The 15314-nt window shown below is 38.3% G+C and overlaps 7 protein-coding genes across 7 annotated transcripts; 3 read left to right on the forward strand and 4 right to left on the reverse strand.

Annotated features, from left to right (window-relative positions):
• Positions 1-1374: 1374 nt before the first annotated feature.
• LOC111832531 (nucleolin) lies at positions 1375-2408 on the reverse strand. The gene has a single exon (XM_023789381.1). It carries the CDS (start codon positions 2200-2202, stop codon positions 1552-1554), a length of 651 nt encoding a protein of 216 aa, XP_023645149.1. The 5' UTR covers positions 2203-2408; the 3' UTR covers positions 1375-1551.
• An 84-nt stretch (positions 2409-2492) lies between these two features.
• Positions 2493-5661, forward strand: LOC17898977 (V-type proton ATPase subunit C). The gene is made up of 12 exons (XM_023789380.1): positions 2493-2548; positions 2632-2795; positions 2929-2997; positions 3110-3237; positions 3337-3436; positions 3591-3658; positions 3905-4046; positions 4144-4260; positions 4441-4566; positions 4649-4732; positions 4830-4909; positions 5286-5661. The coding sequence occupies exons 2-12, from the start codon at positions 2682-2684 to the stop codon at positions 5383-5385; spliced, it is 1128 nt and encodes a 375-aa protein (XP_023645148.1). The 5' UTR covers positions 2493-2548; positions 2632-2681; the 3' UTR covers positions 5386-5661.
• A 295-nt stretch (positions 5662-5956) lies between these two features.
• LOC17898809 lies at positions 5957-6430 on the reverse strand. The gene has a single exon (XM_006304782.2). The coding sequence runs from the start codon at positions 6412-6414 to the stop codon at positions 6055-6057; it is 360 nt and encodes a 119-aa protein (XP_006304844.1). The 5' UTR covers positions 6415-6430; the 3' UTR covers positions 5957-6054.
• A 395-nt stretch (positions 6431-6825) lies between these two features.
• LOC17897657 lies at positions 6826-8656 on the reverse strand. The gene is made up of 2 exons (XM_006307648.2): positions 8111-8656; positions 6826-7791 (listed from the first exon to the last, which is right to left on the reverse strand). Exons 1-2 carry the CDS (start codon positions 8618-8620, stop codon positions 7144-7146), a joined length of 1158 nt encoding a protein of 385 aa, XP_006307710.2. The 5' UTR covers positions 8621-8656; the 3' UTR covers positions 6826-7143.
• A 496-nt stretch (positions 8657-9152) lies between these two features.
• LOC17898401 (putative F-box protein At1g12855) lies at positions 9153-10437 on the forward strand. Its single transcript, XM_006306191.2, is given in 2 exon segments — positions 9153-10382; positions 10384-10437. Coding segments are annotated over 2 exon segments (1284 nt in total).
• A 1073-nt stretch (positions 10438-11510) lies between these two features.
• On the forward strand, positions 11511-13621 carry LOC17898591 (transcription factor SCREAM2). Its single transcript, XM_006307393.2, has 4 exons — positions 11511-12626; positions 12716-12928; positions 13029-13199; positions 13322-13621. The coding sequence occupies exons 1-4, from the start codon at positions 11709-11711 to the stop codon at positions 13403-13405; spliced, it is 1386 nt and encodes a 461-aa protein (XP_006307455.1). The 5' UTR covers positions 11511-11708; the 3' UTR covers positions 13406-13621.
• Positions 13622-13826: 205 nt separating this feature from the next.
• LOC17900318 (putative F-box protein At1g12855) lies at positions 13827-15083 on the reverse strand. Its single transcript, XM_006306072.2, has one exon. The coding sequence runs from the start codon at positions 15075-15077 to the stop codon at positions 13896-13898; it is 1182 nt and encodes a 393-aa protein (XP_006306134.1). The 5' UTR covers positions 15078-15083; the 3' UTR covers positions 13827-13895.
• Positions 15084-15314: the final 231 nt, after the last annotated feature.

Raw genomic sequence — 15314 nt, forward strand, 5'->3', positions numbered from 1 at the left:
CCCAAAATGAGATTGAACTGGTCTCTCTATCCTTTTGTAAGGAAAAAAAAAAGTATTTTTGTATTTATCTTCTAGAACTCTTATCTTTTTCTTTTATTTCTCCCCCCCCCCCAGCTTTTTGTTGGTTCATGAGATTCCCTTTTTCCTTTTATCTTATGAATCCAAAAGGCCAAATTCAAAGGCCCATAAAGCAGAGAGACTCATTATGACGCATGTCTCACTTATTAATAATCATCAATCTCTACATATGAATGATACCAACACCATACCCTTTACACATATCAACCACACACATCCATATCATATACACATATCCGTCGACATACATATACAATTTTTAAGTATGTATTGCATCTCCCAATATGAGAGATTCGGAAAGGAACCCTTTACCAGTTCTCATTGTCACTCCCTGGTGGTCCATTCTTCTTTTGATTTAAGAAGTGAACTTAAGAGTTATGATGATATTCTCCTGACAAAATTCTGTAACTCCTATTATTGAACTATACGAATCTATGCGTCGAATATAAATAAATTTGGGTACATTACTACTAACGGTTAAACGCTAAAACTCCATGTGGTGTGATTCACACACACTTCAGTATTCACTGCTGAGTCAAACAGAGTTGCTAGTAATACATACACCTCTGAGAAAGGGGTCACAGTAAACAAGACACTTACTATTACAAAGGGTCACAACTCACTGTATGGGGTCACAATAAACAAGACACTTAATATTGTAAGGGTCACAACTCACTGTATAGAAACACATCGAAGATCGACCTCAGGAACATTACACTTGAACGAGTATCTTATCGTCATTTCGTCTTATGAGTTGTAATGTATCAGTCTACTAACTATCGGTTGAAGATGCGAATTGAAAGTTTCGACCTTTACTAATCCTCGAGATAAAAAGCAGAGAACATAGCCAGTAATGATCTTGATTCCAGTACTCTCATAATCTCTTAAACTAGTTTAGCTTAACCTCACCCCGTCTCATTAACCTTCTAGGACTTAGATTTGCATTGCCAAATGAAAACAAGAACATGAACTACTTTATTCAATACTCGTTATAAGCTGCATCATTATCTACATCAAGAATGTTCACTGAAATGCATAATGTAACAGATCCTAGAGTCTCTATCTACACTACAGAGCTTAAACAAGACTTTCAAGGATCATCCACGGCCGCCCTTAGAGTAAAGGGTTGTTATTGTCTCACACATGTCAAAACTCACATATTGACCGATTCAATACCAGTTTTCTCTAATATAAAGTCACAAGCAGCAGTCTTTAAATCTCACACAGAACCGAGAAAATATGATAAATTTGCACATCAAATAACCAAAATCGAAAACCATCAAGAGGCACACTGGATTAGATTGCAAGAACACCAAAAGATATACTATATAATAAGCCAGTTTGGTCCAAGCGTTTGCAACATTAGATTATAACCAAGAAGAATCACTGAACAGAGACAAACCCTCTTTAGAATCAAAGGACTAAATTTTGATTTTCCTTAACACTAACCTCGTTATAAACTTAAGGTTTTCTTTAAGCATCACTATCATCACTGCTATCATCATCCTCGTCGTTTCCGCCACGGTTACACACTTCATTGGAGATGTAAACTCCAGGCTGGCTTGATCGTCTCCTAGTCCTCGACGGAAGGATATTATCCAAATCAACCTCAGCCAAAGGATCATCGGAGAAATCACTTTCGTCATCTTCATCAAAACCTTCGTCATCGTCATCATCACTATCGTCTTCGTCATCACTATCATCCACTTCAATCAATTTGCCTTTCCCCTTATCCTCTCTCGAAATCCCTTTACCTTTCCTATCAACCTCTTCTACTTCTTCTTCTTCTTCTTCCTCGTCGTCTTCCTCTTCATCTTCTTCATCTCCAACTTGTTGTTGTTCTTCTTCAGCTCCAAAATCTCCGATTACGCCATTATCAACCTTTTCAGCTGCTTTCTCCGTTAAAACCGATGATTCATCCCCAATCTTGTCCTCGGTGGAAGAATTAAGATTCTCGACGCCAGTTCCATTGGTTTCTCCGCCTTTGGAGTCAGAATCAGCAGAATTCGATGAAGGATTGAGCTTTTGAGACTTGTTTGATACATTATCCTGGTCTTGGCAAAAGAGATCAGATTTCCGCTTCACAGGAAACGAAGAATCCTGTTGATTCTCAACATCCGCCATAGATGAATGAAACTTTCTTACTTCAGAGAATAGCGATTGCTTTGAGGAGGACGACGATGATTTAGAGTTAGGGCTTTGATAGCTGAAAACAAACACTACAATCAAATTTTTGGTGGTAACCCTAGAAATTTTTTTAGGGTTTTCTTTTCTCAATGATTTTTGTTACCGTCACTTTGTTTCTCTTTACTTTATTATTTGGATCTCAACAAATTGGCCCATTATCAGCCCCTTAGCCTATCTTCTCTTAACATATTGGACATTGTGTTATTCATTATAAAAAGCCCGAGTGTGTGTGCAGGAGAACGTGCCGGGGGATACTAAACCGGCTCAATGCTAAAGTTTACCGGTTAGTTTTTCTACTCATTAGTGGTATATAATTAGAACCGGTTATCCAATTTGACAGGCAGAGATGATTTGATTGAAATACAGATCCATCGGAGAAGAAGACAGAGAGGGAGAGAGATAGAGATTGAAGATCAATGACTTCGAGGTACTGGGTTGTATCTCTTCCAGTGAAGGACTCTGCTTCTTCGTTATGGAATCGATTACAGGAGCAGATCTCCAAGCATTCCTTTGATACTCCAGTTTATCGGGTACTCTGATTTTCCTCGATTTGGTCTCTCTGATTGCCAATATATGGCTGAGATCTTGTACTTTCTCGTTTTGCTTTAGTTTTCACAATTCGGAAAGGATCTGATTTCGTGGGTTTTGATTTCATTTTCGCAGTTTAACATTCCTAATCTTCGTGTTGGAACCTTAGATTCTCTACTCGGCCTTGGTGATGATCTGCTTAAGGTAATTCATCTGATCATTGACTGGATTTTGCGTTTTTTTTATTTACTTTAGTTATCCTCTCTCGGTTGAGAAATTTTGTGGGTAATGATGTATGATCTCTTCTTTTGTGTAGTCGAACACCTTTGTGGAAGGAGTTTCACAAAAGATCAGGAGACAGATCGAAGAATTGGAGAGGACTTCTGGTGTGGAGAGCAACGCTCTTACAGTTGATGGAGTTCCTGTTGATTCTTATCTCACCAGGTATATATGGTTTTACATCTCACAAGGAGTTAATTGTTATTAGACTGTGATCAGATTCGGTAAAGAGCCAAACTTTTTTCTTTGTTGATTGGTCTCAAGGTTTGTGTGGGATGAAGCTAAGTACCCAACAATGTCACCCCTAAAGGAGGTTGTGGACAATATTCAGTCTCAGGTTGCAAAGATTGAGGATGATCTCAAGGTATTGCAGCTTAAACCTTTAGTTTTATCCAGTCAAGGGAGCTTAAACCTTTTAGCAGGGAAGCTAGTCGAATGAGTCTGTTTGTATAAAAAATTGTTGCTTTGCTTTGGTTCAAATGGTGGTGTTAACGACTCTAATTGCACGTATTGTTCAGGTTCGTGTTGCTGAATATAATAATATCCGCGGTCAACTCAATGCCATTAACCGAAAGCAAAGTGGAAGGTAACTTTTTGTATTCCCCTCATATTTATACTAAGAACAAACTTTCTAGAATTGTGGGCAGTTTTGCAAAAAAGAAAAATAGTACTTTGTTATATCTAAACTTTGCTTGAAACATGTCCTACCACGTGAACGTTATTAGAATAGTACTAAGTAATCTACAGGATAATGTTGTTGGTATTTATCGTTATCTCAGCATTTTTTGTATCTTTGTGGCATCGCGGTTGATTTTCCTCCGTCTTGTTTCAGCTTAGCTGTTCGTGACCTCTCAGACTTGGTTAAGCCAGAAGATATTGTCGCATCAGAACATCTTGTGACTCTCCTCGCAGTTGTTCCCAAGTATTCCCAAAAAGAATGGAAAGAAAATTATGAGACATTTACCGAATATGTGGTAAACTGCTACTTGTTGGGTTTATGGAATAGACCAATTGTAACACTATTAGTTTGTGTCACAGTGATTTTAATCAATTTATCCTAACTGTTTTCAGGTTCCTAGGTCCTCAAAGCATTTGTTTGAGGATAATGAGTATGCTCTTTACACCGTTGTTCTCTTTACGCGTGTCGCAGATAATTTCAGGACTACTGCTCGTGAGAAAGGATTCCAAGTGAGTATTCCGTTCAAGTTCCTGATATTACCTTTAGAGCTTTCGTAGAATTTAGAATTGGATTATTTGCTAGTAGTAGTGATATTTCCGACAAAGTGATTTTATTCATTGTGTAAATTAAAACCTTTGGTTGATTCTCAACGCTTTATTCATCATATATTGTACACCATCCTCTTTTAGGTCCGTGATTTTGAACATAGCGTTGAAGCACAAGAGACTCGTAAACAAGAGCTAGAAAAATTGGGTCAGGATCAAGAAAGTTTGAGAAGCTCTCTTTTGCAGTGGTGCTACACCAGTTATGGAGAGGTATCTACACATTTCTCTATATAGCTATACTCTTGTAATATCTATACCCGAATCTGTGTTGATCATTGGTCTATATATGTAGGTTTTCAGCTCCTGGATGCATTTCTGTGCTGTGCGTATATTTGCTGAGAGTATTATGAGATATGGTTTACCTCCGGCATTCTTGGTAAATTAGGACTCCAAGCTATGCTATTCTCGAGAATCCCTCAACCCTTTCAACTCCCTGACTAAATTACTTTTTCTTGTCATGAGTTATTTTCCAGGCATGTGTCTTATCTCCGGCTGTGAAAAGTGAAAAGAAAGTACGCTCCATTCTTGAACGCATGTGTGATTCGACCAACAGGTATGTGAAAATTTTCTGCCTCCATCTGTCTTAGGATACATGGGAGCTGTTTAACATTCAACTTTTTGTTGATCCCGCAAAGAAAATTGTAGTGATAGTTAGACCTTAATAAGGAAAGAACTTGCAGAATTTTGAGGAGAAAACCGAGAACCAAGTAAAGTCAAACTTGAATTTGGTTGATATGAAATCGAACCTTACCGATTCCGCCCTTCTTACTGCAATCTTGAGGCCAAATGTAGTAATCAGATCTAGGTCGCTCAAGTTGAAATAGACCAATTGCTCAAAAAATCTAAGGGTGGATTCATATATATAAGTAGTGTAGTTCTATGAGATTTCGATTTGAGTTTTTGAGTCTTATAGCATGAAAACATTGCAGTTTATACTGGAAAAGCGAGGAGGATGGAGCAGCCATGGCTGGTTTAGCCGGTGACTCAGAGACACATCCTTATGTCTCCTTCACTATCAACCTTGCTTAAACTTGATGAGAGATGCTTTTGATGCCTTTCCTCGTCTCTGTCATCATCTGTTAATTTGTTTGTGTTCTATAGATTTTACATTTATTTTTCGTAATATATTTTGAGTTTCAAAATAAGGTGGCACTCGAGAGAAGATGTTGCTGTAATTTTATTTGGCCGGAGTCCTTTAGATTCCGGCGAGTTTCAGACACATGTGGAAGACAAACGGCTATACGCCTTCTTGTCATTTTGTGAACTGGTTGATTTATTTATATCACTCTGTTCCGTATTTGTCTCTTTGTTATGGTCTGAAAAATATTATTGGCTTTTATTGGTATTTTCCGAAAATTATGTCGGAATGTTCTTGGAGTAGTAAACTGGTAACATTTGAGGCTGAGTAAACCCATAAATCTGGCAACTTTGCACCAAACTTTGACATTTTTATTGCTTGAGGTTTAAAATCTCTATTTACTCTCACAATATTTTAAGCCACTTTTATACTATCAATCAGAGTATTATTCAACAACTAGCTAGCGATTTGGAAACTACACTCGTATTGTATTTTCATATAAAATAAAAGACAGGCGTACACTTACGTATAACAGTAACAACGTAGTATATATGTTGAAGTTCATGAGATTAAAAACAAAAAAGACTCGGAAGCAAGCACAATCAAGATTTACACGTACATTAATTATGAAGAAACCTAACAAGCATTGATAAGTCAGCACATAGGAAACTACAGATCCCAACAATGACCAGAACCAACAAAATATCAGGACGGAGCCTCATTGAGCTGCCTGCAATCTTCCCATTAAGCCGGCCTGAGCTTGGACCAGGCGCGTCTGGTTCTGAAACAGGAGAGGTCGCTGTATCGACTGGCCAGTCTTTGGTCGGAGAAGGGAAAAACGAAGACATATCTGGTGCATTGATATACGGTAAAACAGCAGGAGAAGCTGAGATTGTGGATTCACTGCAAACAAGAGTCCATTGAACGGACACAAGGATCATGAGAAACGCGGAAACTGAGAAGCTAGAAAACAGAGCCATGGGTGTTTCTTTTTTTCTTCTGTGTTCTGCACAAGAAAGATTTTTTACCAAGTAAATATAAATAATAGAACAGAGAAGAAGACAGATTCTTTTGTTCCCATGTGTGTATGTGCGTGTCTTACTAAGAAACAAAGAATTGAAATGAATGTGTTCACGGACCAAAGTATGGGTCCTTAACTGTTTCACATGCATATTTTTTGGTTTCTTCCTCCTAAGTCATGTGATTTCATTTACCTCTTTTTCTTATCACTTCCACCACCTAAGGGTTAATAGTAAGTAGAAAACTTTCTGAGGTTTGAAGATTTATCTAAGAAGCACAATTCTGAAGTAAATGACAAGCGGTGGACTCTTCAGCAACTTACAGATATCGATGATACGGCAATGAGTTTTGCATCGATCAGAATTCAGAAATACTGATGATCCAGAACTTTAAGATTCTTTTTTTTTTTAATGTGATTGTAAGTATAAGAATTACATAAGATTCCTTTAAGCTTGCAAATAGAAAGAATCAGACAGAACAAGTAAGCCAAACATCAAAATTAATGAATCTTTAGCTTTGCTTTTTCAAAACAAACATACAAGAGGCTCGAGGTGGTAGCTTGTAATCTGCAAGCTTGTTGATGATCTTCTTCTGCAGACTCAAATAGCTTGTGAAGGTCTTCGAATAATTTACCAGCTCGCTGTTTGTTCGAGCTTTTAGAGAGTAAAAGAATTTTGATGATGATGATGCTACAAAAGTCTAAGATGAGCGGTGTCATTTAACCGCTTTACCTGCCAACCGGTTTTCCACGAATGTTGTAACACGGTCACAGAGGAATCCTCCACACAGATCTTATGTGTCATTACCGGGCTGCATCCGAGTATACCAGTTAAAAGACACTTTATAGGTAAAGAGTGTGAGAAAACTCCAATGCAGGGTGAGTGTTGAGAAGAGGGACTCTTGATGTTTATATGGCCTAGGTGTTGTTCATCATTGTGATGATTAAAAATCTCTTCATTTGACTCGTGATCACCGGTTGTATTCATCACCTGAAACCTGCTCTTACCAGATTTCTTCCTTGTAAGGCTTGGACGATGAATAGAGGTGGCTAAAGAGAAACCTCGGGAATGGTTGTGATGTGTTGTAGATGAAAGATGTTCAGACCTGAGCTTCTCTGAAAGTCCTGACACTAACCCATTCAGAAAACGAACCATTCGAAACTCTACTTGTCTGAGTGATTCACCGGATGGAGCTGAGAAATCAGGTTGACATCTTTCTATTAAGCTTAGAGTTTCAGGTGTGTAGATCTCTGATCTATGGATTCCTTCCCAGTCTCCAAAACTCATCTCGGCAATGGCATCTGAAGACTGTACATGCTCCTCCGGAAAATTCATTTCCTGCATGAAGCACCAAGGCAGCGTTTCAATCCACATATCATTTACAAACTAAACCACATTTCTTCTGACAAGCATCCAAACAAGTTTCATCGGAGTAGTAAGAGATTCTTACTATATGTAATCCTTACTCAACCACGAGCAACGCAATAGATTCTAAAAGTTGTACAGTGTTTACAAGATTATAGAATGATCCAAGTTGGTTTCGTTTCATGAGCTTCCTATTATAGCAACACTCAATAATATTGCTGCAGAATCGGGTTCCAATTTCACAGCTTTTAGATTGTAGAATTGAGAAATCGAAGACTAGTAGATACAGTACCTGGCAAACGGAAACAGCCATGGATCTAGCTCGATCCAGGGGAGAGGAGAAGACGGAGGTGAATCGAACACCTTCGGAGTTTAAGAAGACGGCGAGAGCTCTCGCCTGACGTTTTCCGTTAGGGGTGAGAGTGGCGACGTGGCACCTACCTCCAATAAGATCAGGCCTGAGATTGAGATCACACTCTCCGTGGCTGATGAAATAGACTTGGGTTACGGCGGAGCGATCGTGAGAGAAGAGAGGTGGGGCGAGGACGTTGTAAGGGTCCCAGACTTTGATGGAAGGTCCGATTCGAGGCGTTCCAAGAGAAGAGAGCTGAGGAGAGAGTGGAGAAGCAGAGGCGTGACAAGGAAGCATCTCAGGCTCTTGCTCGAGAACCTTCTTGACCAGGAGATTATCCAGCTCGGTTCTTCTGTTGTTCAATACGCCATTAACATCTTCCTCTTCTTCTTCTTCACCTTCGCTCTCTGCTTCTTCATTGAGTATCTGCGTAGACTGTGACGACCCCATCGTCTTTGTCTGACTGCTCGGAAAATGCAGTCTCGAGCTTAAGATCTGATGATGTGTGAATATTGATGATGTTGATGGATGCGAAACCTCCAACTCACTTGGAGGGTTAGAACTTAGAAGACACAGGTAAGTTACTAAAATGACTTGTTTGGACTTTTAAGCCCATTAGGCCCAGCCAACCCCACTGCTCAGTATCCTTTTTATTGAAAATATTAGAATTTTTAAATTAGCCAATTCATCTAATATATTATAACATGTTGGAGCTGAAAATTTAGTTTTAAAGTTTTCCTCATATATTTGAGATTAGAATTTCCGCAACTTCTTTTCTAATTGATAAAAACTTAGCTAAAGCAGTTTTGGTTTGTATTGTATAGGTCTATTTCTAAATTTATCTTCCTATGTAGAGTTATTATCTCTAGCGATTTTAATATGTGATTTATTTCTTCTCCTAATAAAAAAAAGGAAAAGAATTTTGCGGCCAAACGTGTATAAAAAGAGATACAGGGTAGAGACAATTCATTCGTATCAAACGATGGCATCATCATCACAAAGAAAGAGAAGAAGAGGAAACGGGAAGCGAGTGATTGCATCATCATCATCTAAAAGAAAGAGAAGAAGAGGAAACGAGAAGCCAGTGTTTGCACCATCATATCTACCAAACGACGTTGTAGAGGAAATTTTCTTACGACTTCCGGTGCAAGCCATCATCCAACTCAAGTGTCTCTCAAAACAATGGAGGTCGACGATCGAGTCACGCAGTTTTGAAGAGAGACACTTGAAGATCGCCAAGCAAGCCTGCGTGGATCATCCCATGGTCATGGCCATCTCCGAAGAATATCCCTTCAAAGGGAGTAAAGGTACTCTGGCTCGTCCAGACACCGACATCGGCTTTCGTACTGTCTGTTTGGAATCGGCTTCTATTTTGTCCTCCACTCTTATCAATTTCCCTCAAGGATTTCATCACTGGATCTATGCTTCCGAATGCTGCGATGGACTTTTCTGTATCCATTCCATGAAAACACAAGCCATTTATGTAGTTAATCCGGCCACACGGTGGCTCCGACAACTTCCTCCCGCCGGGTTTCAGATTTCGATGCACAAGTTAATATCCCCTCCACAATTTTCGAGTGACATAAAATCAATATTTTACATAACATTCGTTAAGGCCACTGATTATAAATTAGTGTGGATGTATACTCCTTACACGAATGACTCTGATGCCTCGGGTCCAAACGAGAAGTGCGAGGTCTTTGATTTTAGGGCAAACACTTGGAGGTCCTTAACTTGCATTCCAAGTTATCAGATATTCTATGACCAAACGCCAACAACTGCAAACGGGTCTATTTACTGGTTTACAGAACCATATAATGGCGAAATCAAAGTGGTAGCTCTCGATATTCACACTGAAAAGTTTCGGGTGCTACCTAAGATTAACCCAGCTATTGCTAGTTCAGATCCTAAACATATCGACATGTGCACTCTAGATAATGGTTTGTGCATGTCGAAAAGAGAAGGAGAGACTATGATCCAAAATATTTGGAAGTTGAAATCATCAGAAGACTCATGGGAAAAAATTTACACCATAGATTTGCTTTCTTGTTCTTCATCTTTATCTGTGTTTAGTGATGGATTTAATTGGGCCCAAAAGGACTTGGCTGTGCCATCCACACCGCTGGCGATATGCAAGAACAAGAAGATCCTACTCTCACATCGCTATGCCCACACTCTGATCAAATACGATCCCCAAACAAAATCTCTCCATTTATTTCTCAAATGTCCTCGGTATAGAAGATTTGTTTCTTATTTTCCGAGTTTGATCTCTCATATATAATAAAATGCAGTAGTTAAATTGATGCTCTCCTCGTCTTTTTCTTCATATGTTATATTTTGTTTGTAATATATTTTAGTATTCAACATAAGGTGACACTCGAGAGAAGATGCTGCTGTAATTTTATTTTTCGTGAATCCAGAAAAAAAGAAAGAGGAGAGTTGTAACTACAAGAATTTAATCTGATTTGTAAGAATTAAAAGCATGCAGTAAAATTTTGAGGTACACCCAATGGAAAATTCTTATTGTTATTTTTAAATAATGTGTGGATGTAAAGGAAGATGAAATATACAGATTTTTCTCTTCTTGAAGGGACCATCGCCTCGTTGTTTTAAAAACAGGGACCATTGCATCCGACATCTTTTATCCGTATTATATACTATTTAATCTTGAAATATTTATTCAAAGATAACTCTTTTTATTCATGTTAAAATCCAATATAAATATATTAATAATTAGCCTACTACATTTAATATTACACACATCACAAAGTTTTGAGACATTTATAAATTTCTTTAGTTCTTTTTTTTTTTTTTTTTTTTTGTTTGTCGACAAAATTTCTTTAGTTCAGAGTCCCTTTATTAGTTATAGAAAAATAACTACAAAAATTTCTTATAAAAAAAGGGACCATTCCGTTTTCAATGGTAACCAAATTACAGATTCTTTTGTTTGTTTTTCAACCAATAAGGCAATAATACACTTTTGTCCAAGAAAACAAAAAAAGGCAATAATACACTTTAATTTTTGATAAAAATCGTAATGTTTTATTTTATAATACAAACTAACGGTCGGAATTAGTTTTGCTAATCATCGTCCAAAGCTTTTTTTGACACACTCTCTGACTGAAATAATTCTGGAAACAAGAAAAAAAAAAAAAGTCAGAGAAGAAAGAGGTGGCAAAGATGAAGTGGATGTAATAAGAGACGGAAAGCTAAACATAGTCACGAGAATCAACACCCAACTCTTTAAACAGAGATAGAAGAACAAGAAAGAGAGTTAAAACAATGGTTGCCTTCACCAAAACTGAAATCCCCACAAACCAAAAAAAATCTAAACTTTTAAAGGGGTTTTGAGCTTTGAACTCTCTCTTTCTTCTTAGATTTTTTTTTTCTTCTTCTTCTCCTTCATAAGATCCTCGTGATTCCACTTTATAACGCCTCCTTTTTTGTAAATCTCTCTATAAACTCCGTTTCTCTCGCCTTGTCTCCTTTTGAGGTTTCATTTCAAACTTCCTCTCCAAAATTCTAAAACTTTTTTCCCATGAACGGCGACGGCGTTTGGCTTGACGGCGGCGGAGAAAGATCTCCGGAGGTTGATAACGGCGAAGCTGCGTCGTGGGTCAGAAACCCAGATGAAGACTGGTTCAGTAACCCAACACCATCACAACATCTACAAGATTCTCAAATCCTCCACAGTAGTAATAATAACCAAAGTGACTTCAGATTCAGTGGTGGCTTTCCTTTAAACCCGTCTGAGAATCTGCTTCTTCTTCTTCAGCAATCGATTGATTCTTCTTCTTCTTCTGCTCCGTTGCATCCTTTCACACTCGACGCTGCTTCACAGCAACTGCGACAACAACAGGAACAGTCTTTCTTAGCTACAAAAGCTTGTATCGCTTCTCTTCTCAGTGTCCCAACAAGCAGCAACAACAACGCTTTTGATGAATTTGGCTTCGATTCTGGTTTCTTAGGACAACAGTTCCATGGAAACCAAACTCCAAACTCGATGAGTTTCGCTGGATTGAGCCACCCTGGGCCGGACTTTCTCACTTCCCGGTCGATCCCGGCGCCGGAAAACAGCAGCGGATCTTGTGGACTGAGTCCTCTGTTCGAGAACAGAGCAAAAGTTCTGAAACCGTTAGAGGTGTTGGCTTCATCCGGCTCGCAGCCAACGTTGTTCCAGAAACGAGCTGCGATGCGTCAGAGCTCGAGTAGCAAAATGTGCAACTCAGAGAGTTCTTCTGAAATGAGGAAGTCGAGCTACGAGAGAGAGATCGACGATACTAGTACCGGAATCATTGATATCTCTGGATTAAATTACGAATCTGATGAGCATAATAATAATAAAGGTAAGAAGAAAGGCATGCCTGCTAAGAATCTAATGGCTGAGAGAAGAAGAAGGAAGAAGCTTAACGATAGGCTTTACATGCTTAGATCAGTTGTTCCCAATATCAGCAAAGTAAGAAAAGTTTCTTCCTTTTCCTCTCCTTAAGATCTTCTATAGACTCTTGTGTCCTTAATTTTGGGTACTTGTGGCTTTAAATGCAGATGGATAGAGCATCAATACTTGGAGATGCCATTGATTATCTTAAAGAGCTCTTACAAAGAATAAATGATCTTCATACTGAACTCGAATCTACTCCACCGAGTTCTTCAAGCTTGCATCCGTTAACACCAACTCCACAAACGCTGTCTTACCGTGTCAAGGAAGAGTTGTGCCCATCTTCCTCCTTGCCAAGCCCTAAAGGCCAACAACCAAGAGTAAGAATAAACTCAAAAAGCTTTTTATTGGGCAAACCAGATTCTGTAATTTGCTTGGTAAGGAGTCTTTGTTTTGATATACTTTTGGTTTGTTTCTCAGGTTGAGGTTAGATTAAGGGAAGGGAAGGCAGTGAACATTCACATGTTCTGTGGTCGTAGACCTGGTCTTTTGCTTTCCACCATGAGAGCTTTGGATAACTTAGGATTGGATGTTCAACAAGCAGTGATTAGCTGTTTCAACGGTTTTGCTTTGGATGTTTTCCGCGCTGAGGTGATATAGTAGTTAGATGCTATAATGATCATGGATTAGTAATCTAGCATTCAAAGAATAGTTATTTTGAGAGAATGGTTAGTATACAGTGGTAATAACATGTCTTGTTTCCTTTGAATCAGCAATGCCAAGAAGACCATGAAGTGTTGCCTGAACAAATCAAAGCAGTGCTTTTAGACACAGCAGGTTACGCTGGTTTGGTTTGATTTGAATGCGAGAAAGAAGGAAGCAGCTGCGTAGTAGAGCAGAGCTAGATCTAAGCCTAGTCAGCAATTTTCTTACTTAGTTTCATCAAATTTTAATCATGTATTTCAGATGATAACTGTTTTAATTTTAGCTTTGAAAACATGTGTTTGAGTACATAATTTCAACTTTTTGCCAAAATGCCATTGTTTCTCAATAATTCTGCTTAGCTTTTCATTTATGAGTTGATTTTTCACGGATATGGAAAACAATTTAGAACTGCAATGCATAAGCAAAAGCTCTGTTGTTTTAAAAAATAAATTAATAATAACAGAGATCAATCTTTGTGTAAATTCCATTTTCTCTGGAAAGGCCTGAGCTTAGACTCAATGTAGTCAAATACAAGCATAATGGAATCATGAGAAAATATAACTTTTTCATTGATAAAAGATTACAAGGATGGCTCTTTTACTTACATGCTTCCAGATACATCAAAAGATATGAATATGCATTTTATATATTAGATATCAAACTTTCAATATAAGGAACATGTTTTAAAACTTGACACTGATCAAGATGTCTGAAAACAGAACAGACGGTTTTTGTTTGGGGATCGTATTCTATCAGATTTCTAGCGTAAGAACATGAGAACAATATCTTCTTGTTATTGCGTATCGCCACCGGTTTCCAACCAATACAACTTCGAAAAGAAGGACCAACAAACAAATTTATGGTATAAACCTTCTCCCACATGTCTTCTGATGCTTTCAATCTCCAAATCTCGTTGAGTTTCGTATCGACCACCTTTGTCATGATGCACAAACTATTATCCAAATTGCACATGCAAATTTCCCTAGGGTTTGAAGTGGCAATAGCCGGATGAATCTTAGGCAACACCCGGAATGTTTCAGTGTGGATATCAAGAGCTATTACTTTGATTTCGCCATTATATGGTTCTGTGAACCAATAACTCAACCCGTCTACATATTCTGGACCTTGTTGATTACATATCAGATAACTTGGAGTGCAAGTTACGTACCTCCAAGCGTTTGCCCTAAAATCAAAAACTTCGCACTTGGTAAGTCCCTCGTTTGGACTCGAAGCATCCGAGTTATGCTTATCAGAGTTATACAACCACACTAATTTGTAATCAGTGCTAGCCTTCATGATTGCTATTGAAGGGACTAGTGTCATAAAAGAGTAAAGATCAGGTTCCCACGCTTCTAGATTGAGTATCCACTTGTGCATCAAAATCTGAATCCTAGCAGGAGGAAGCTGTCTAAACCACCGTGTGGCCGGATTAACTATATCTATAAACTGTGATTCAGGGGAATAGATGCAGAATAGGCCGTCACAATTGTTAGAAACGTAGAAATTGAAGTAGCGAGGATGGGACTTGGGAAGAGTAAACGATAGAAGTGGAGTGGAGTCTAAGGAGATAGTCTTAAAACAAATCGAACGACGCTCATCGTCTGATAAGAGGTATCCTGTGGACATGGCGATGACTTCTGAGTGTTCCATGTGGAATCGTTGGGGAGCCTTCAAGTGTCTCTCTGCAAAACTGCGAGACTGGATCGTCGATCTCCATTGTTTTGAGAGAGACTTGAGTCGCATTAGTGATTTCACAGGAAGTCTCATCAAGATTTCTTCGACAAGGTCGTTTGCTAGAGATGATGCTGATGCAATTGCTTCCATCGTTGCCAGAATATTTCTTCTTTTGATATACAATATGAACGAATGTGTTTTATATATATACAAGAACAAGCCATAAGTTTGTTTTTTTTGTTTAATATAAGTTTGGTTAATTTTATGGTTTTTAGTAATTTGTTCTTTCAAATTTTGACACCAAAAATAGTGATTTGATTTCAAGTTGAAAAAGGACAAAGTTATATAGATGATGAAATACAAAATTCGACCAGATTTTCTAATAAG

This window comes from Capsella rubella, unplaced genomic scaffold (assembly GCF_000375325.1).
Source record: "Capsella rubella cultivar Monte Gargano unplaced genomic scaffold, Caprub1_0 scaffold_1, whole genome shotgun sequence".
Taxonomy (NCBI): Eukaryota; Viridiplantae; Streptophyta; class Magnoliopsida; order Brassicales; family Brassicaceae; genus Capsella; species Capsella rubella.